Consider the following 17912-nt stretch of genomic DNA (forward strand, 5'->3'; position numbering starts at 1 on the left):
CCCTACCCTTCCCCCCCTCTCCCCACCCTTGCTCTACCTTTCTTTTTCCTCTCCTCTTTTCTCAATACTCTCCTCCTCTCCCGCTCATGTGGGGACCAAAAGGGCGCCCCTTGAGCGGCCCCATCCACTGCTGACGCGAACCAAATGTTCGCCATTAACACCAGCGCACCTTCCCTTCCCCACTGTCGTTGCAGGAGTTGATAAAAAACTCGACGTACAAAGAGAAGGGGGGAAATCCACAATAAAAGAATATTCAAAGGATGATAAAAAAAAAAGTGACGACCTTTGATACGTTACCACGACTGGCGTATCCGTACAGGTACGCTCACTCAAGATATATTCACACGTATACAGTCACTCATGTAAGCGAGCTTACACACACGCACACACAATGAAAGACACAACACACACACACACAATCATAGATACACATACACGCACAATCGGACAATGACAGACACACACAAACACAAACACACAAGTACAACCCCACAAAGACAATGACAGACACACACACACACACTCCATGCCCAAACGTGCCAGCCTACACACATCGTAACTTCCACACACTTTATGTACACAATTACAATTGAATGGAAGCAAAAGCACCACCTACTCTCACGCTGACTTACGCACGTACGCATAAAGAGATGTACGCGTACCTATGCGCGCACATGTTCACACGTACAAACACGAAAAGTAATGCGCGTATATATACAGGCGCGCACACGAACACACACATGCACACGCATGTACGCACGCAAACGCAATCGCGCACACGAACGCAAGTACATACACACGTACGTACGCACAATGTCCCCGTCCCGTACATAACAGTTGCGGCGCGTCCGTTCCACTCCCTCTCTCTAATTGCCCCCGTCCCGTCACCCTGGCCCAGCGCCCGTCCACAGCATCCCATCCTCCCATCAAGCGCTAGCCCTCGTCTCCTGTTCAACTTTCTCTCTGCCTGCTCCTTTCCCGTATACACAATTTGGAAAATGCGTCGTCTCCCGTACACGCCCCTCGCACGCGTACGCACACACACCTGTGCCCGTCCTCACTCTTGGTGAGGAGTCCAAGACCCACTCCTCCGGCAGGAGTCTCGACAGGAGCCCCCCCCCCACCGGGTGGAGTTTCCCACGAGAAGAAGCGAGTCACCAGCCCGAGTCAGGTCGCGTCGACACCAGAGTTCACCTCTGCTCCAGCAGCAGCACACAGCGGCGCCCCTTCCCCCCTCCCCCACCCCCCTCGCCTCTCTGTACAAAAGCATGGAGGTGTTGGCTGTACAAAGCAAGTCCCCGAGTCGCCGCCCCGTGCGTGGCAACGCGTCCTCTCTCTCTTTCTCTCCCTCTGTGTTCTGACGCTGATGGTGGTGGCAGTGGTGAATGTAATGACTATCCCGATACTAACGATGGCGGTGTTGATTATAATGAGAGGAAAGGTGTAAAGAGGGGGAAGGGGAAGGTACAATATAGGAAGGGAATGGGAGGAGAGAGGAGGGGAGGAGAGAGGAGGGGAGGAAAGGGAACGTGAGGAAAGTAAAGCTGACAAGTGGAAAAAAAGGGACAAGAGGGGAGGTGAAGAGTGAGGCGGAGAAGAGGGAGGGGAAGAGAGGGGAGAGGAAGAGATGGGAGGGGAGGAGAGATGGGAGGGGAGGAGAGAAGGGAGGAAAGGAGAAATGGGTGGGGAGGAGAGAAGGGAGGGAAGGAGAGATGGGTGGGGAGGAGAGAAAGGAGGGGAGGAGAGAAGGATGGGGAGGAGAGAAGGGAGGGGAGGAGATATGGAAGGAGAGGAGAGAAGGGAGGGGAGGAGAGAAGGATGGGGAGGAGAGAAGGGAGGGGAGGAGAGAAGGGAGGCGAGGAGAGAAGGGAGGGGAGGAGAGAAGGGAGGGGAGAAGGGAGGGGAGGAGAAAGGAGGGGAGGGGAGGAGAGAGGAGGAAAGGAGGGGAGGGGAGGAGAGAGGAGGAAAGGGGAGGGAGGGAAAGGGGAGGGGAGGAAAGGGAATGGAAGGGGAGGGGAGGAGAGGAGAGAAGAGGGAAGGAGAGGAAAGGGGAGGGGAGGTGAGGTGAGGTGAGGCGAGGAGAGAGGAGGGAAGGAGAGGGGAGGGGAGGAGAGGGGAGGAGAGGGGAGGGGTGGGGAGGGAATGGAAGGATAGGGGAGGGGAGGGAAGGGAAGGGGAGGAGAGGGGAGGGAAGGGAAGGGGAGGAGAGGGGAGGGGAGGGAAGGGGAGGAGAGGGGAGGGAAGGGGAGGAGAGGGGAGGGAAGGGGAGGAGAGGGGAGGGAAGGGGAGGAGAGGGGAGGGAAGGGGAGGAGAGGGGAGGGAAGGGGAGGAGAGGGGAGGGAAGGGAGGTGAGGAGGGAGGTGAGGAGAGGATAGGAGGAGCGGGGAGTAAATGGGACAAATTGTTGTTGGTGGGAGATATTACGATATACGAGGCGGATAAGCCAGGAAAGAGGAGAGATTTGAGAGAAGAGAGATAAGGGAGATTACTCGTAGACAACTGCGTTTATATCTGATAAAAAAAAAATACTACGTATGGGAGGGTGCCCTCCCAAGGGTCAGTGGTCGCAAATTCCTAGGGTGAATGACAGGAGGCAGGGAAAGAAGAGAGATGAGAGAGAGAGAAGAGAGGAGAGAGGAAGGGATAGAGGGGAGGAGAGAGGAAGGGATAGAGGGAAAGAGAGGGAGAGAGAGAGAGAGGAAGAGAGAGAGAAGGGGGAGTAAGAGAGGGAGAGAGAGAAACATTTCGACCATTACCACCAAATCACAGCACGACAACTACCTCCGAGATCCCTGCCCTTCAACAGAAGTGCCTGCGCGATGACATCATAGGCTTGGATCTACTGGGAATTCATCTGGACCCTAAGGCCTTTCTTAACTCCTTCACCTGTTCAACAGGTGTGGTCCCGGAAGCCTGCTGGTGTTGCATTCGCCAAGTTGGGTGTTCGAATCCAGCACTCCTCTCAGACTCCCAGCAGTGACAGTTACCTGCCCCAACAATCCAAGTGCAAAGGCAAAGGTGACAGCTTAAGTCACAGCTACTCAGCGCCTCTTGGCGTAGGCTCACCACCACCATCGAGGAGAGAAACACTTCTTAACTTTATTCTGGCTGTTCACCTAACAATTTCATTCTGGAAGCAAGACTTCTACACACCTCAAAGGATCAGTTAATTCTTCCAGCATTCGATCTCGCTTTGCATCTACTGTATATAAAGCTCGGTCCCAAACTCCCACCCTTGACCACGAGGTCCACAGGCAAGACTGGTTCGTCTGAAGCTAAGGGCCTCTTGGCGGAACCTCCTCGCCGACATAATGTTGTAGCTTCGGTTTAAGTGTCTGGTCACATTTGTATTCATGCGGACTCGAAGCCTCGGCCACTCGCCTCTGGGGCCAAGAACTCCACGGGAAGAAAAACAGGAGAAGGGGAAGGAGGAGGAGGAAGAGGAGGTAAAAAAGAAGAGGAGGAGAAGACGACGAAGTGGAGGAAGAGGAGGAAAAACTGGAGGGAAACAAGAGAAAACATGAAGAGGAGGAAAGATGTGGAGGAAGAGGAAGTCGTGGAAACTGACTGCTTCCTTAAACATCAGCATCATCTCGCCGGCCACTGGGAGAGCTAATTTTCAATACAATGACGTCATCACGTCATCGCCTAGTCGGAGAGTGTGGTCTTGCTTTCTCTACTTGAAGTCAGATAACCAATTCTACATCGAAACTAGAGAGGAAGAGGATGAAGGGAGGATTAGGATAGGGATGAGGAGGAGGCAGGAGGAGGAGGAGGAGGCAGGAGGAGGAGGCAGGAGGAGGAGGAGGAGGAGGTAGGAGGAGGAGGAGGTAGGAGGAGGTGGAAGAGAAGAAAGGAGGAAGCGAAGGAACAAGAAACAAATAAGAATCAGTTTAATAAAGGTTAATAATATTCTAAAATATCAAATATTGTGCTCCCCCAACACACACAAATTCAAGGAATGAAAAGCCTCAGGGATGAAGCAGAATATATACAGATTTCTCTAGCACATACACAAGTGTTTAACCATTTTTCTTAAACCTTAAATATTTCTTTTAGTTGCCTCTAAGGAATTTTATCCACTTAAGGGATTCCTTCCTCCGATGCGAATGGTCGACATGGGACCTACCTCACATTAACATCTTTATCATCGAGTTCCTGGTTACAATCACTTAGGTATTATAATGTTTCGTCACTTCCAAAGGGTTTAAACGATTCGCCTACCGTAGTGCTCTCTACATAACAGAAATGGTCCCGCCTAGGCCTATAGCTAATAACAAGCCTAATGTTCATTCACATCCATGACATCGTCGACGATCGAGCACCCGCTCTTCAGGTCAAGAGGGACCTACGCCAGGAGGCACCTAGCTTCGACTGAAATTATCACCACCTGTGCCCTATGTTCGTACATCCTGGGAATGTGGTCATCCACGTCACTTGTTACGGATCGAACCCAAAACTCCGCGGGCGTGACGCGAGGTCGTCGATCAGAGTGGAAGTTCCCATCGATTAAAAACAAACATATATATATAAATAAATAAATAAAGAGAACTTAGTGCAACAGGAAGAAATAAATATAGTTAATCAACAATAAAACCTGTCATTATATCTTGATAACGTACAACAATTTTTATTGATGTCTTCCCGCTGAACAAAAAGTCTGTCTTAACCAAAATTTTCAAACCATTTCGTCCAATACCAATACTGGTTAACAAAGACTTGTAAATATGTCTACAGTTAACTATGATTTGTCCCTTTCGAGCCCTGCAAGTGACGTCACCCGATTATTATATAAATACTAAAGAAAAAAAAAGAAAAAATGTCTTCTTGACCTTCTGTTTATAGCCAAAGGAAATCACCTGACAGCACATCGAATTCTCAGTCGTCGAAGCTCAACGGTCTCGTCAACTTGTAACGACTTTTTCATTTCATTGCCCGGCGCTTTGGAGCTCCAAGCTGAGCTCTACGACACAATGACGTGTTTGAGTCTTTTGTTTGTTTATCTATTTTGATTTAAATTTATATACAAAATAGATTCTAGTTCAGACTAAAGCCAAACGACTTTGTTCGTCCAAGACGTTTCTTCCTTCTCTTCTCCAGTTGAACACAACCTGATGGCATTACCCAGAGCAGTAAATAAATAAACACTTTAATTGATCAATAATAGATAATAAAAAAAAAATCAGTGTTGAGGTCGAGATGAAATTCTCCCACTCAGCCACAATGACTTCCCCTGAGCAGAAAACATTCTAGAGTCAGCCAGAATAAAACTTGCAAGGCACACCACTTTGGTGAAGGACCCAATTAAGGGCAACTCCAAACAATTCTATTCGATTTCCTTGACCCCCCACACGCTCTGAGTTTAAGAGGATTAAACAATACACCCATCAATCTTAAAATCTCGACACTGACTGATGTACCTCCCAGACTGCATTGAAATACACCAGACTATTTCATTCATCTTTGGAGCCCCCTGAGTCTGAGTGGGCATTTCCTTCATCAGGTCCACAATGCCAGGGGATTCTGTAAGCCCCCACCGGTAACGTAGGGGAAGTTATGTGGTCCAGCCCCGGCCTCTCCTACCTCGGGGCCCCTTGGGCTTTCGTGAGCAAGCCAAGAATGGAGTGGGCCCCAGCCACAAACATCCACAGGGGCCCGGGGGCTATAGACAATCCAGCGTCCTGAACTACAGCAGGATGACATATCCCATATGTTTTATTTTGGCCATCGCCAGACTATTTTATTCGTCTGGAGAGGATGAGGAAGGAAGACTCTGTACAAAATAGCATTGCGACCGATCAAAACGATGTTCTTTTTATTCATTCCTATCCCTGCCATGACAGGTCTCGCATCTACCTCCTACTCGCGAGTTCGAATCCCGCACTTCTCTCCAATTCCTATCAGTCCCAAAAGCACATTATAGGGCAGAGTTGCAGGCTTCGGCCGCAGGTACGTATCCATGACATCAATCTGGTCACTGCAAGAATATTATATCTAACGGTTAGATTCTAGCTTAATATGCACGCTCAGATCTCGAAGTGGCCTAAGCCTTTTTTTGTTAACTCGTGCAATAATCTTGTTCAGGTCAACGCCTAGCGATGTTATCCAGCTTACAGGGCCCCACCCCCGCCCCTCTCCAGCGCTCTGGGGATCCTTAGCCCGATCCCATTTCGGGGGATTATAGCCGAGACCCAATTACTTCACCAATCCAGCTGGAGTTGCTTTTATAAGAGGAAGAGGAGCAGCTGGATGAGGATGATACGATGGAAGATGAGGAATGGCTTGAGAAGAATGATGATTATGATGATGATGATAAGATGAAGGAAGAGGAGTAGGGGAGAGATGGTGGAAAAAAAGAGAAGGAGAAGGAGAGGAACAGGAAGAAAAAGCAAGGAGGAAGACGAGCGGAAACTGCACTAGGTACCCATATAAACCATCAGCCGTGCATTGGGAGAGCTCACTTCCAATACAATGACGTCATCATAGGCCTGTGGCGTCACAGCAGCCGAGTCGGGGAGGGGGGCTTCCTTCCCCTACTCGAAAATCAATAAAACAAAACAGTTCAATTGGACAAATAACCTTACGTCGAAGTATTTCAGAGATGATCAGCGCTTCTGTGCTAGAGCACCATCGCGCCCAAGGGAGGTATTTACATAGGTGGTCGAGGCTGACGGGAGAGGGAGAGGAGAGGGTGGAGAGGAGAGGATCGGGGTAGAAGAGAGAAGTGGGAAGAGAAGGGGTAGGAGAAGGATGAAGAAGGCAATGGGGTAGGAGGAGAATGAAGGAGGAAGTGGGGTAGGAGGAGGATGAAGGAGGAAGTGGGGTAGGAGGAGGATGAAGGAGGAAGTGGGGTAGGAGGATAATGAAGGAGGAAGTGGGGGAGGAGGAGGAGGAGGGGGGGAAAAGAAAAGGAAGACGGAAAAGAGGGGGAGAAGGAAGGAGGGGAAGGGGAGGTGGAGAGAAGAAGAGGAAGAAGGGAAAGAGGGATGAGAAGAGGAAGAAGGGAAAGAGGGATGAGAAGAGGAAGAAGGGGAAAGAGGGATGAGAAGAGGAAGAAGGGGAAAGAGGGATGAGAAGAGGAAGCAGAAGGGAAGAGGAGAAAGGGGACAAAGAGAGGAAAGGAAAGAAGAAAGGGGAGAAGAAATGGGGAGAAGAGGGGAATAGAAGAGAGTGAGAAAGAAGGGGGGGCAAAGGAACAAGAAGGAGAAACAGAGAGGAAGAGGAGAAAGGGGATAAGGGAAAGGAAGGGAGATAAGAAAGGGGAGAAGAGGGGAACAGAAGAGGATGAGAAAGGAAGAAGGGGAGGCAGGGGGGGAGGACGGGAAGGGGGAGAAGAGAAAGGGGGCAAGAGGGGGAGAAGAGAACGAGGACTAGTGGGGAGAGGAGAATTGGGACAAGGAGAGAGGGAGAGGGAGAGAGTGGAGAGAAGGGAGAGAGTGGAGAGAAGGGAGAGGGAGGATGGGACAGGAGATGAGAAGGAGAGGAAGAGAACAGGAGAGGGGGAGGGAGAGGAGAAGAAGAGAGAAGGAAAAAGGTAAATACACAGACACATTGATGAAAGAGGAACCATATGACTACTATGGGAATTGGTGTATTCTGGCGGACTTCGAGGAAACGTCTTCGAATGGATAAGGGATTTCCTGAAACAACAAGACATGGACACATTGATAAAGGAACGTCTGGATGAAAAGGAACAATTAGTGGATTCCCACAAGAATTGTGTTGGTACCCACGATCATCTTGACTTGTGTAAACGACATGAACTAAGGAACGACAGGCTAAACCAACATTTTTTGAAAATTATGCAAACGTCACGGAAATTGAATAAAAGTTGTGGAAAACTTGAAATTGTTACAAAAAGATCTCGACAGAATATATGATGAGCCAGATGTGGAAAATGGACTTCAACACCACAAAATGCAAAACACTGGAATTGTGCAAAAGCAGCAAGGTAGTGTCATTGCTTTCTTCAATGGTACATGAAACTATTAAAAATGTAAGAAAGATTTGGGAATACTGATCATAAATAACCTGTCACCTGACAAGTACATCAGCATGATTGTGGGCAAGACATATTGACTGTTGATAAGGAGATGGAGAGGGAGAGGGAGAGAGAGAGAGAGAGATAGAGAGAGAGAGAGAGAGAGAGAGAGAGAGAGAGAGAGGGGCAGAGGGAGAGAGAGAGAGAGAGAAAGAGAGAGACAGAAGGAGAGGGAGAGAGGTAAAAGAAGGAGAGAGACAGAAGGAGAGAGAGAGAGGGAAAGGGAGAGACAGAGAGAGAGAGAGAGAGAGAGAGAGAGAGAGAGAGAGAGAGAGAGAGAGAGAGAGAGAGAGAGAGAGAGAGAGAGAGAGAGAGAGAGAGAGAGAGGGGGGGGAGAGAAACTGACGAACCTCGATTGTGCATGTTTTTTTTTCTTCTGGTAAATGGTTTATTACATACGGTACAGTAGCTACTTACCTTAAAAAACCTCTTAAACTATTTTTTCACTGCTAACAAGTGCTTCCTTCCAGATGGTATATAAGGGAGGGATTGGTGAAGTTAGACGAGATCAGCATTGTTCTTTAAGTGGAATTTAGTTTCAAATTGTAAAAGAATCTGATGTGACTGTTCTGTAATGGTATAAAGTCCCTAAAATACTGACTAAACAGAACTTGTCATTAATACCCTATACAGTACAGGGTTGAAAATAAATGACACACAAATGCAGCAGCATCACATGCAAACACCACATTCTTATAAAACAGCTAATGCATCCCAGTTATATGATCCAAGAATATTCTACAATAACCCTACAGAATGGCATATACAGGATCATGCTGAATGTACACCAATATAGCAGATCACTTGGTGTGAAGTACTGTATAGTACACATGCATATTAATCCTAATAAGATTAAATACTGTATAGTATAATAAAGAAGTTCCAAGTAATTTTTCCTTCCTCCATCCACATCTTTACTGTAATATCATACTATAAATAACAACACTTTATTTGTTGCAAATATCTACTTAGTTGATAACATTTGAGAAATAATGAGAGGATATACCACTTCATTTGGTGTGAAAAAAGGGGTGGAGGGGATTATCAAATTACCCTGTGGGGCAAGAGTTCAGTGAAAGCCTACAGCAAACATTCTACAAGTGTGACACTACATAATGTACTTCAACATTAGTTAGGTCATCTCTGTACTATAAAAACAAACAATCTACTGGCATACATACCCTAAGGTGCTGATGAATCCTGATACACTTCCCTCTGCATATAGGGACACAATGTCTCCCATGTAGAGGAAGGAAGCCGAGCCATGTATTTCAGGGCCCATGATGGTGTAATGCAATCACAAATATGCAGTAAAAGCATAACTACTACACAAGGTTTTCTGTGATCATTCTTGATGCATGTGGACATACGCAGTCAATCTTCCATGTTCATGTCCATTATTTTTTTATACAAATATTTACCATTGTTTCAACACTTTATATCACTGTGATGTTTTATATCTGGCTGCACAGAAAACATAGTAGAGTGCACATCGTTATTTTTCTTTACTCACAAACTTTCAAAATTCCAATAAGAACATGCACTTCCTATATAACAGTAGTAAACCTCTGCAAAAACCAATTAAAAATGAGTATGCTTCCTACGATCAGAACACTTCTTGACATATCCCAAGAGAATTTACTCCTCAAAACACAGCACACTGTATTACAAAACTGTTTCAAGTTCCTTCTGGTCAATAAAGCCTTGTTGACACAGGGCTAGTTTAGTAGATACTAGTGGTAGTTACAAGTTAACTTACCTGGCAAGTAAGTGTTGACACTATGATAGTTTGGAGGCAAGTTTACTAACTTTCCATTGATATTGGGCAAGTAGAGGGGTAGTTTACGAGTAGTTAGCCCTAGCAACTACTAAACTAGCCTTGTGTCAATGAGGCTTTACAACTATAAATTATCTTATGGTACCCCTACAGCCTTCAAGCAAGTCCTTTTGCAAATGTTGTTTAACAGTAATAACAATAATTGTTGACTTCAATCTCACTGACTGAAAAACTATACCCTTACAAAGGTTGACAATGGTCCTTGAGCCATGCCATAGATCACTGTCATAATAAACTTTGAACTGCTGTATTGTGTTGTGTTAGTATGGGTCATCATCTGTCACTGGCTGCAAGTAATAGTAAGAGGGAAGCAGTCACCAACTGTCAACTCTCAATGTATGAAAAGGTGGAAGATGTACATATGAAGTTGACTGATAGGGGCCCAGTCTGGAGACTCATGTATCCCCTTGAGGGCTGTGCCATTCAGATGGAGGTGAGGGAGTTGACAGGTTTTGAAAATGGGCAGAAGGAAGATGACTATTTCCTGTCCATCTTGCAGGACCACAAAAAACCAGGTATCCATCATTGGTACCTTACTGAAGAGTAAAATCACCAAAGAAATGAACATAATCTAATTCCTTTGCCCCTTCTACACCAAATCACATTCATCCTTTTATAATGACTGTTCCCATGCTTTTATTCACATGTGCATGACCACTTTGGTAGAGATGGGGTTAAAACTATCTCACCGAGACATTCTATGCTAGGTGTCATCTTTTTCCTAATATTCCAATTCTCACCAGGCTACTTTATTCAGTTCCAAATGACCCTTTCACTGACAAAGAAGCTAACACTACTCTTCATGTTACTATGATACTCCAACCCTGCCCTTGTGTCAGGATCTCAACACAGTTAAAACTAAATACAAAATCTTTCCCTCATAGTCAATTCATGGAATGTACACAATCCACTTGACCTACATTTGTAAATCTTCATCTCCATTAAAACTGAGCTGTATAAGAATGGCGACAGAAAAAGAAATTACACACATTTTGAAACATTTTGCAGAAAAATTAAAATACAGTCACATTGACAAAGTTCTCACATTATTTGAAAAGGCAGACATAAATTTAGTCGCTATGCAACTCCCTGCAGCAAGATGCTGAAATTGCATTATGCAGCCCCCAGGAATGCAACTAACATATAATGCATTATCTGTAATTTAGTCACTGCTACAGGTTAATAAAGACCAATGATAAGTATTTGTACATGTTGGTCTTTCAGGACAAACAACAGTGAGCATTATCCCCACTCCTCCACACCCTACTCCCTCACCTTCACCTGAAAATGCATCCCTGATAGGCTCAGGACTCTTGTCCATGATATATGATATCAAACCACCTGTACCATTATTTTCCCACAAGAATTGACAACTGGCAACTTCCCTTCTCTTCCAACTAGCTGGCAACATAGACAGCCTCACACTAACACAACACATGACAACAGTCCAACAGTGTGTCCCAGAGAGAACTGTGGGAAGGCCTGAGGATTATAACAGTTGATGTGGAACCTGGGATTTCCAGACAGAGGAACTTAAATATGATATGAATTGCTAATCTTAGTATACTGGGAATTCAAACACCATCTACCCAAGTTATACTATATGTAGCATCAATATTAAGCAACCTCTTCACTATTACAACATCCATACAGTTGCACAATTGTTTAGCATTTGCTAAAATAAATTGGATGAAGTATATTATTTTGGCAAAGGTATTAATCAAAATAGTTGTCCATGATCAATTTTCCTAAAGATTTACAGCTCTGAGACCAGGTTAGCCCATAGATTACTATGTAAAGAGGTTTTATGTATAGAGTGAAAGTGTGTTTAGCTGTGCAAGATAATACTATCACACTTATGATGATCAGATCATCATCCAACAGGACAGTATTACAGATTGGCCAGGGAAACTGCTCTACAGTATCAGCATAAGGTAAACTGAGACCGAAGTAATCTTTCAAGCTAATAGTGAATTGTGAGGAAGCTATCTGAAAATGCATCAACTAACCAGAGTCCCACAAAGGTCAGTGATGTTATCAAATGATGCAAATATCTGGATAAAAATAAAAGATGAAGAATGAAAAATGCTACAAGATCTGGCCTAGAGTCATGGGGTGGAAAATGAACTTCAATTCCAAAAAATGCAAAGTATTGGAAATGGGTAAAAACTCAGTGCTACAGCAAATTACTAAACAGGAAACAAGTCAATTACAAAAACAAAATAAAAGTGCCTGGAAATGTCTTTCATGAACACTAACATACAGTGTTAGCAAAACTGTGGGCATGATGTATACTATTGACAAATATAAAATTGGCTTTTCACAACACAGAAGAGACCTCTGATTAACTACCCCTTTTTCACTGTCACAGACTGAAGGAAATGTTAAAATTCAAGATGCACCTCAGATATGTACCATAGTATATTAGCCAATAGAAGCAAAGAAAGAAAAGAGAGAAAAAAGTATATGAGAAAAGATGAATTTTATGAGAGGGTTTAGTACCAAACAAGAAGAGCATACTATAAGCTGTAATAATGTTAGAATAACTGAAGATATGCAAGGTTGTAATTGGTTAAGAGTGGGAAGGTTTCTTTTGGGATGTAGCTAGTACATGAAGTGGTAAAAATGGTGACAAAGTGACAAGTGCAGTATGGTTTTGAATCAATTTAAAGAATATTGGGTAACTAATTCATCCAATAATGAATTACAAAGGCCAACATATCTTAAAGGTTAAGACAGCCTCCTAGCCACTGAGAGAAATGAATATGAGAGATCATTACATTATTATATCTATTTCCCAAGTATAGTGACTGGATTAAAATATTGCTGGGTTGAATGCAACATCTACTGTAAAAAATGTTCCAGTGTTTCATAAAATCAGCATTTAATCCTGTGCATGTAATCTCTCAGCACAGGATGTTGATGTTAAGGACTAGTTTATCTGCATTTTCGTCCTAGCAGACAATCTCACACTACTGTCGTGCATTTCAATATATGGAAGACAAGTCCATCAATATGCTAACTCCATACAATTATTTTAATTCCAACACCAGGAACTTGAGGTCCCCCATACAACCTGTATTACATAAACAAAATCCAAACTTGTTTGTGGGCCTGATATAGGTCTATTGTGTCAACATTAAGTTACTTAATTTTCAGAGGGAGCATTTCAATACTGCATGAAAGACAAAAAGCCACGTTGTCACCGGACCTAATGTGCAGATGAAACCAGAGGGTTGATTGATTATCCATGACACAAGGTCCTTTTATGAAGTCACCTTAGATATAACAGGTCTGCATAAATAGTATTGAGACAGTTCCTATCTGTTGCCATGCTGTAGTGCCCTAAAGGACCCTCAGAACTGCATCTTTATCCCTATTCAGGTGGAAGCCCCAGGAAGAAACCACCAAACAAATTATATCTATAATTCTAACATGAAGATGGACCTCAAGCCTGTGAGATGGGTGAAGATGAAAAAACTTTAAATGAAACTAGAGACCATTGTGAAAGTCTTGCTTTTGTTAACTATAATATTAAGTGTTGCCCTCCAGGTTCACTGGCTGGAAACCTGCAACCCAATAGTGGCTGCCAAATACTCCTTGGGCTCTCCCATAGATCTCTTCAGTAAGAAACTTTGGACTGTTGTCTGTGTTATACAAATATTAGAATATTTCTGTGTCACCAGATGAAAGTAGTAGGAGGGAAGCAGTCACCAGCTGTCAGCTCTCCATATGTGAGAAAGTGGAAGAAATGTAGTAGGGGCCAAGTCTCGAGACAGAGTACCAGCCTCTCAGAGTTGCACCTCCAGATCGTAGATTGGGGGTTGAAGGGTTTTGAAAATGGCCAGTGGAGAGATCATCCTCTCTGGCATTTATTTACACAACCACCACTAGCAGGCACTCATCACTGGTCTCCTCACAATATAGCTAGGTAAATGATTGGTATATATATAATGAAGAGCAGGGATCTCAAAACTAAACCCTGGGGAACTCCACTTGTGAAAAGTCTTCAACCACTATTCACTCCAAACACTATGTACATCTTCCTATCCTGGAAGAAGGAGCCAATCCTGTATAGAACTACTTTGACACCAAAACATTTGGGCCTCCAAACCAAGATAAAACAACTTACCTCATCAAAAGCTTTGGCACAATTGAACTGTAGAACATCCTCCATAAACCAAACATTTAGCCAAGAGGAGCCAATTAGATGCAACTAATCTTCAAAGGTCCTTCCCATCCCATTATTAATGGGTATGCAAATGTAGAATATGACTTTAAAAACATGGAATGCTCTCCATTGGATCACACACTTCTGCTGGCATCAAGAGTTAATCTCCCCGTTGGGGTGACATCTAAATAATCCAGATCAACTCTATAGCCTCACTACATCTGGTATGGAGTTCCACTTTTAAATAGAGAGGCAAAAGTATCAACTTACATTTTTGTCATTATGCTACAGATTTTTACCAGAAACCCATCAGAGCTTTTAAGAGGCCCACAGACAATGGGGAAATTTTACAATGCCTGATCTTAGTTCAGTAATTAGTTATGCAAATTCACAGACATGTCACATTTCGCACAGACATCATGTGATGAAGTCATCGAAATCTCCATTATAGCAAAATTTAACAAAATAAAAATATGTACATTTTAAAGATTCATTTGGAAAAAGCAAAATATACTGATAACTGCAAGGCCAATTTGACATTTTGAACATTGTAAATTTAAATAAATCATCATCTATGAATAGTTTTAATTTTCCTTTTTTAGAAACACATTTCAGAAAAAAGATAAACAGCAGAGATTTTTTTAATGAAAAGGCTACACTTGTGGTTCTACACAAACAGCAAATGGAAGTTCAAAAGTATATAACAATACAACAGATTCAGAGCCCCATCTTGAATATAATAAAATCTACACTTCACCCAAGTATATAAAAAATGTGTACAAGGCTGAATTGTTTACCTTTTTCTTTTTAGAATCCTATTTCAAAAAGACAATATAAAGGCAGAGAATAACCTCCCAGCTGTCTATTTTCAAAACCCATCAACCCCCTCAACATCCATCTTGAGATGCAGCACCTCGTCTTGGAACAAAGACCAAGATCCGTATTGAATAGTCAAAGGATTACAAAAGCGGAGCATACTGAAAGGAGACCTTTTGGTCCATATCTAGATCGGATGCGAAAAAAATCAAAATAATAATAAATGAATAAATAAAAACTATAATAATGTAAATAACAAATAAAATATATAAATAAATGCATAGGTATAGTTAAATAATAAACAGATAAATAGTAAGTAATAATAAATTGACATATAACTAATAATTAATGAGAATCAAACAGACAAATGATAACAAAACAAAAACAAATATAAAATAAATGATAATCATTACAGCATCTTCCTTAGGTGTTTATCTTCAATTATATTTCCTCCATCTTCTCAAATATGAAGAGCTGGCAGCCAGCAACTGCTCCCCTCCTCCCACTTTCAGTGACTTAGTGTGACTGTCTCATACTAATACCACACAGCCAACTCCAAAGTTTCTCTCAAGAGATATACGAGAAAAATCTCATCTTTGTGCAACTTTAGTAGTTGCCTATTACTCCTCTGCATTTATGTAATTTATGTTGTTCTGAATTTAACGAAATAGATACCTGCACCCTTGTAGTAATCAGTATCAGTCCTTGGACCTCATAGATAAATCAACTACTGGAAAGTAATCTTTTTCTTTAATTTACCCTGGTGCTTAACATGAATGGAGTTATAATATTGACCTAATTTGGCAGAGTTGGGCACTTCTGCAACAATTTTCCACAAACCACTAATTTCATTACTGTGGAAGTATAATCTTGATAATGGAACTGTAACTGCGGTTGTCTTTCAGCAACATTGTGGTATTCCAATTATGGAAAACATCAACAACGCAATTTTGGTCCATAACATAATTTGTTTGCCAAAGTGCAGTACTGCCATGCCACACCATCACTGACCATGTGACTATGTTTCCAATTTAGCAACTTTCCCACTAAATCTACACATTCTAAAAAAAATCTTGCATATCAAACTAAAATTTTAGATAGCACTGCATCACAATTTTGGTTCTCGATATACTGTCACAAGGTGATGCTGTGCCAAACCATTTTCTGCAACAGCATGGCCTTGGTTTGCACTCCAGCCAAGTGACACTATCTTGCAGCATTACAGAGCATGGAATAAACATTCCAAACTATGACAGGTGACTGGCCTAAATGATCCAGAATGGAGACAAAATAGATTGCAGTTGTAGAATTGTGGTTGCAGAACTTAAAATTTCAAAATAATTTTGGCCACTGGTAGTTCAGGATATTGTACTATGTTGCATAACACCTGGTATGTGATAATGAATACATAATCTACTTAATTCCTCCCCCCCAAAAAAGGAAAAGGAAAGAATGAAAAATAAATAAATAAATAAAATAAAATAAAAATAAATAAATAATAAAACAAATAAATAAAATAATAATAACAATAATTAATAAACAAGAATGACTAATTACCAAGATAAAATAGATAATACATATACCAAGACGCTTTCCTCCTTATAAGGGGAATCACCAGCCAAGGTATGCCCATCCCCTCCTGTCACATACACCATCAGGGTTGGGTCCAAGTACATGTGTACTTATGCTTCGACTTAAATACAGATTTTTAAGTACTTGTAGTCTAAAAATTCAATGGTACTTGTATTTGTATTTAGACAAAGTAGCTGAAAAATACCAAGTGCAAATAAGTATATTGTATTTAATCAAAAGTTATATAATGTATATAGATTCTCCCAAACTTTGTGATGATACTATTGGATAAAGGCACTCATCTGTTATTTTTAGTAATAAAACTACCAGGTTTATCAATATAAAACAAAGGACAAGTTTTAATGCCCTGATACTTACCCTTGTATTCCAACCCTTATATTCCAGATAGATTTTTTTATTGACATTAGAAATTTATTCAGCATTTGCACAATAGGGAATATTAATTATTCGAGTTATTCATAGCATATATGTTCTTGTTTTGCAATTTTGTGATAAAAGCAGTGATGTGCTAAAATGAAGGTAAAATATCCTTTACATTTCTATATCAAATTCCACTTTAACACAATGTACTCATCAATGTCCATATACAAAAATTACTAAATTTAGGCTTTATGAATCTGTGTGTGGATTTCTTTTTAGCACATAAAGTACTTGTACTTGATTACAATGGCATGGACTTGGACTTGGTACATAGCAAAATGACTGTACTTGTACTTGAAAAATGTCCAGGTATTTAGACTTGGGTACATTCGCCTGTATTTGGACCCAACACACATCTAATACCCAATACCTATCCCCTTCATCTTAGCTCCTGAGTGACAGGTCATCCCTCTCCTCCCCCACCTCCTTGGATCAAAAGCAATGAAGCAAGACACAGCACCTCTATAACAGGATCCCCCCCGAAAAAAAGTAAAATAAAATTAATAATGACTATATAAATAAAATAAAATAAAACTTTTACTTCCCACATGCATGGTATATGAACACGGATATGACAGTGTCCTCTATATTCTTAAGTGGTTCCAATATTTGTTACCATCACAAACCATTCTGCCCCCCCTCCCCCCAACTGAACTTTATCCTTATTAAAACACTCATGTATGGTATATATCTGCAGCAGAAATGGAGAGCAATATGGAGGGGTAAAAAGTAAGCAGAAATCTCAATCTGAGGAACTATGATACAACAAGTGACATATATATGATTTACAATCTTAAAACAATATTACAGTTTCTTATATTTTTCATAGAGAACAAATTTCTTGCAAAGGACTGAACTATTAATAGCTACAATAACTATAGCTCTTGCATCAAACTCTCTGATGGAAGCCAATGGTCCCCAGGCTCCCACAAATATCTGAGAAGACACATTGAACCTCTTTACTGTTGCATTTGTGGGTAACATGGAACTGTGGAGGAAGGTAGAAACTGTCAATTGTTAGGTCTCCTCTTGTG

General features: G+C 42.2%; 1 protein-coding gene across 17 annotated transcripts in view; it reads right to left on the minus strand.

Annotated features, from left to right (window-relative positions):
* The window catches only part of Itpr (Inositol 1,4,5,-trisphosphate receptor), a 441449-nt gene that overhangs the window by 422258 nt on the left and 1279 nt on the right, over nucleotides 1-17912 (minus strand). For all 17 annotated transcript variants that reach the window (XR_012966877.1, XM_076192806.1, XM_076192819.1 and 14 more), the window contains exon 2: nucleotides 9223-9609. Coding sequence is in view for 16 of the 17 variants with exons in the window: in XM_076192806.1 (XP_076048921.1) it covers nucleotides 9223-9323 (101 nt within the window). In the remaining variant the exon portion in view is untranslated. The remainder of the gene's footprint in view (nucleotides 1-9222; nucleotides 9610-17912) is intronic.

This window comes from Oratosquilla oratoria, chromosome 11, assembly GCF_046742065.1.
Source record: "Oratosquilla oratoria isolate Oo_2021 chromosome 11, ASM4674206v1, whole genome shotgun sequence".
Taxonomy (NCBI): domain Eukaryota; kingdom Metazoa; phylum Arthropoda; class Malacostraca; order Stomatopoda; family Squillidae; genus Oratosquilla; species Oratosquilla oratoria.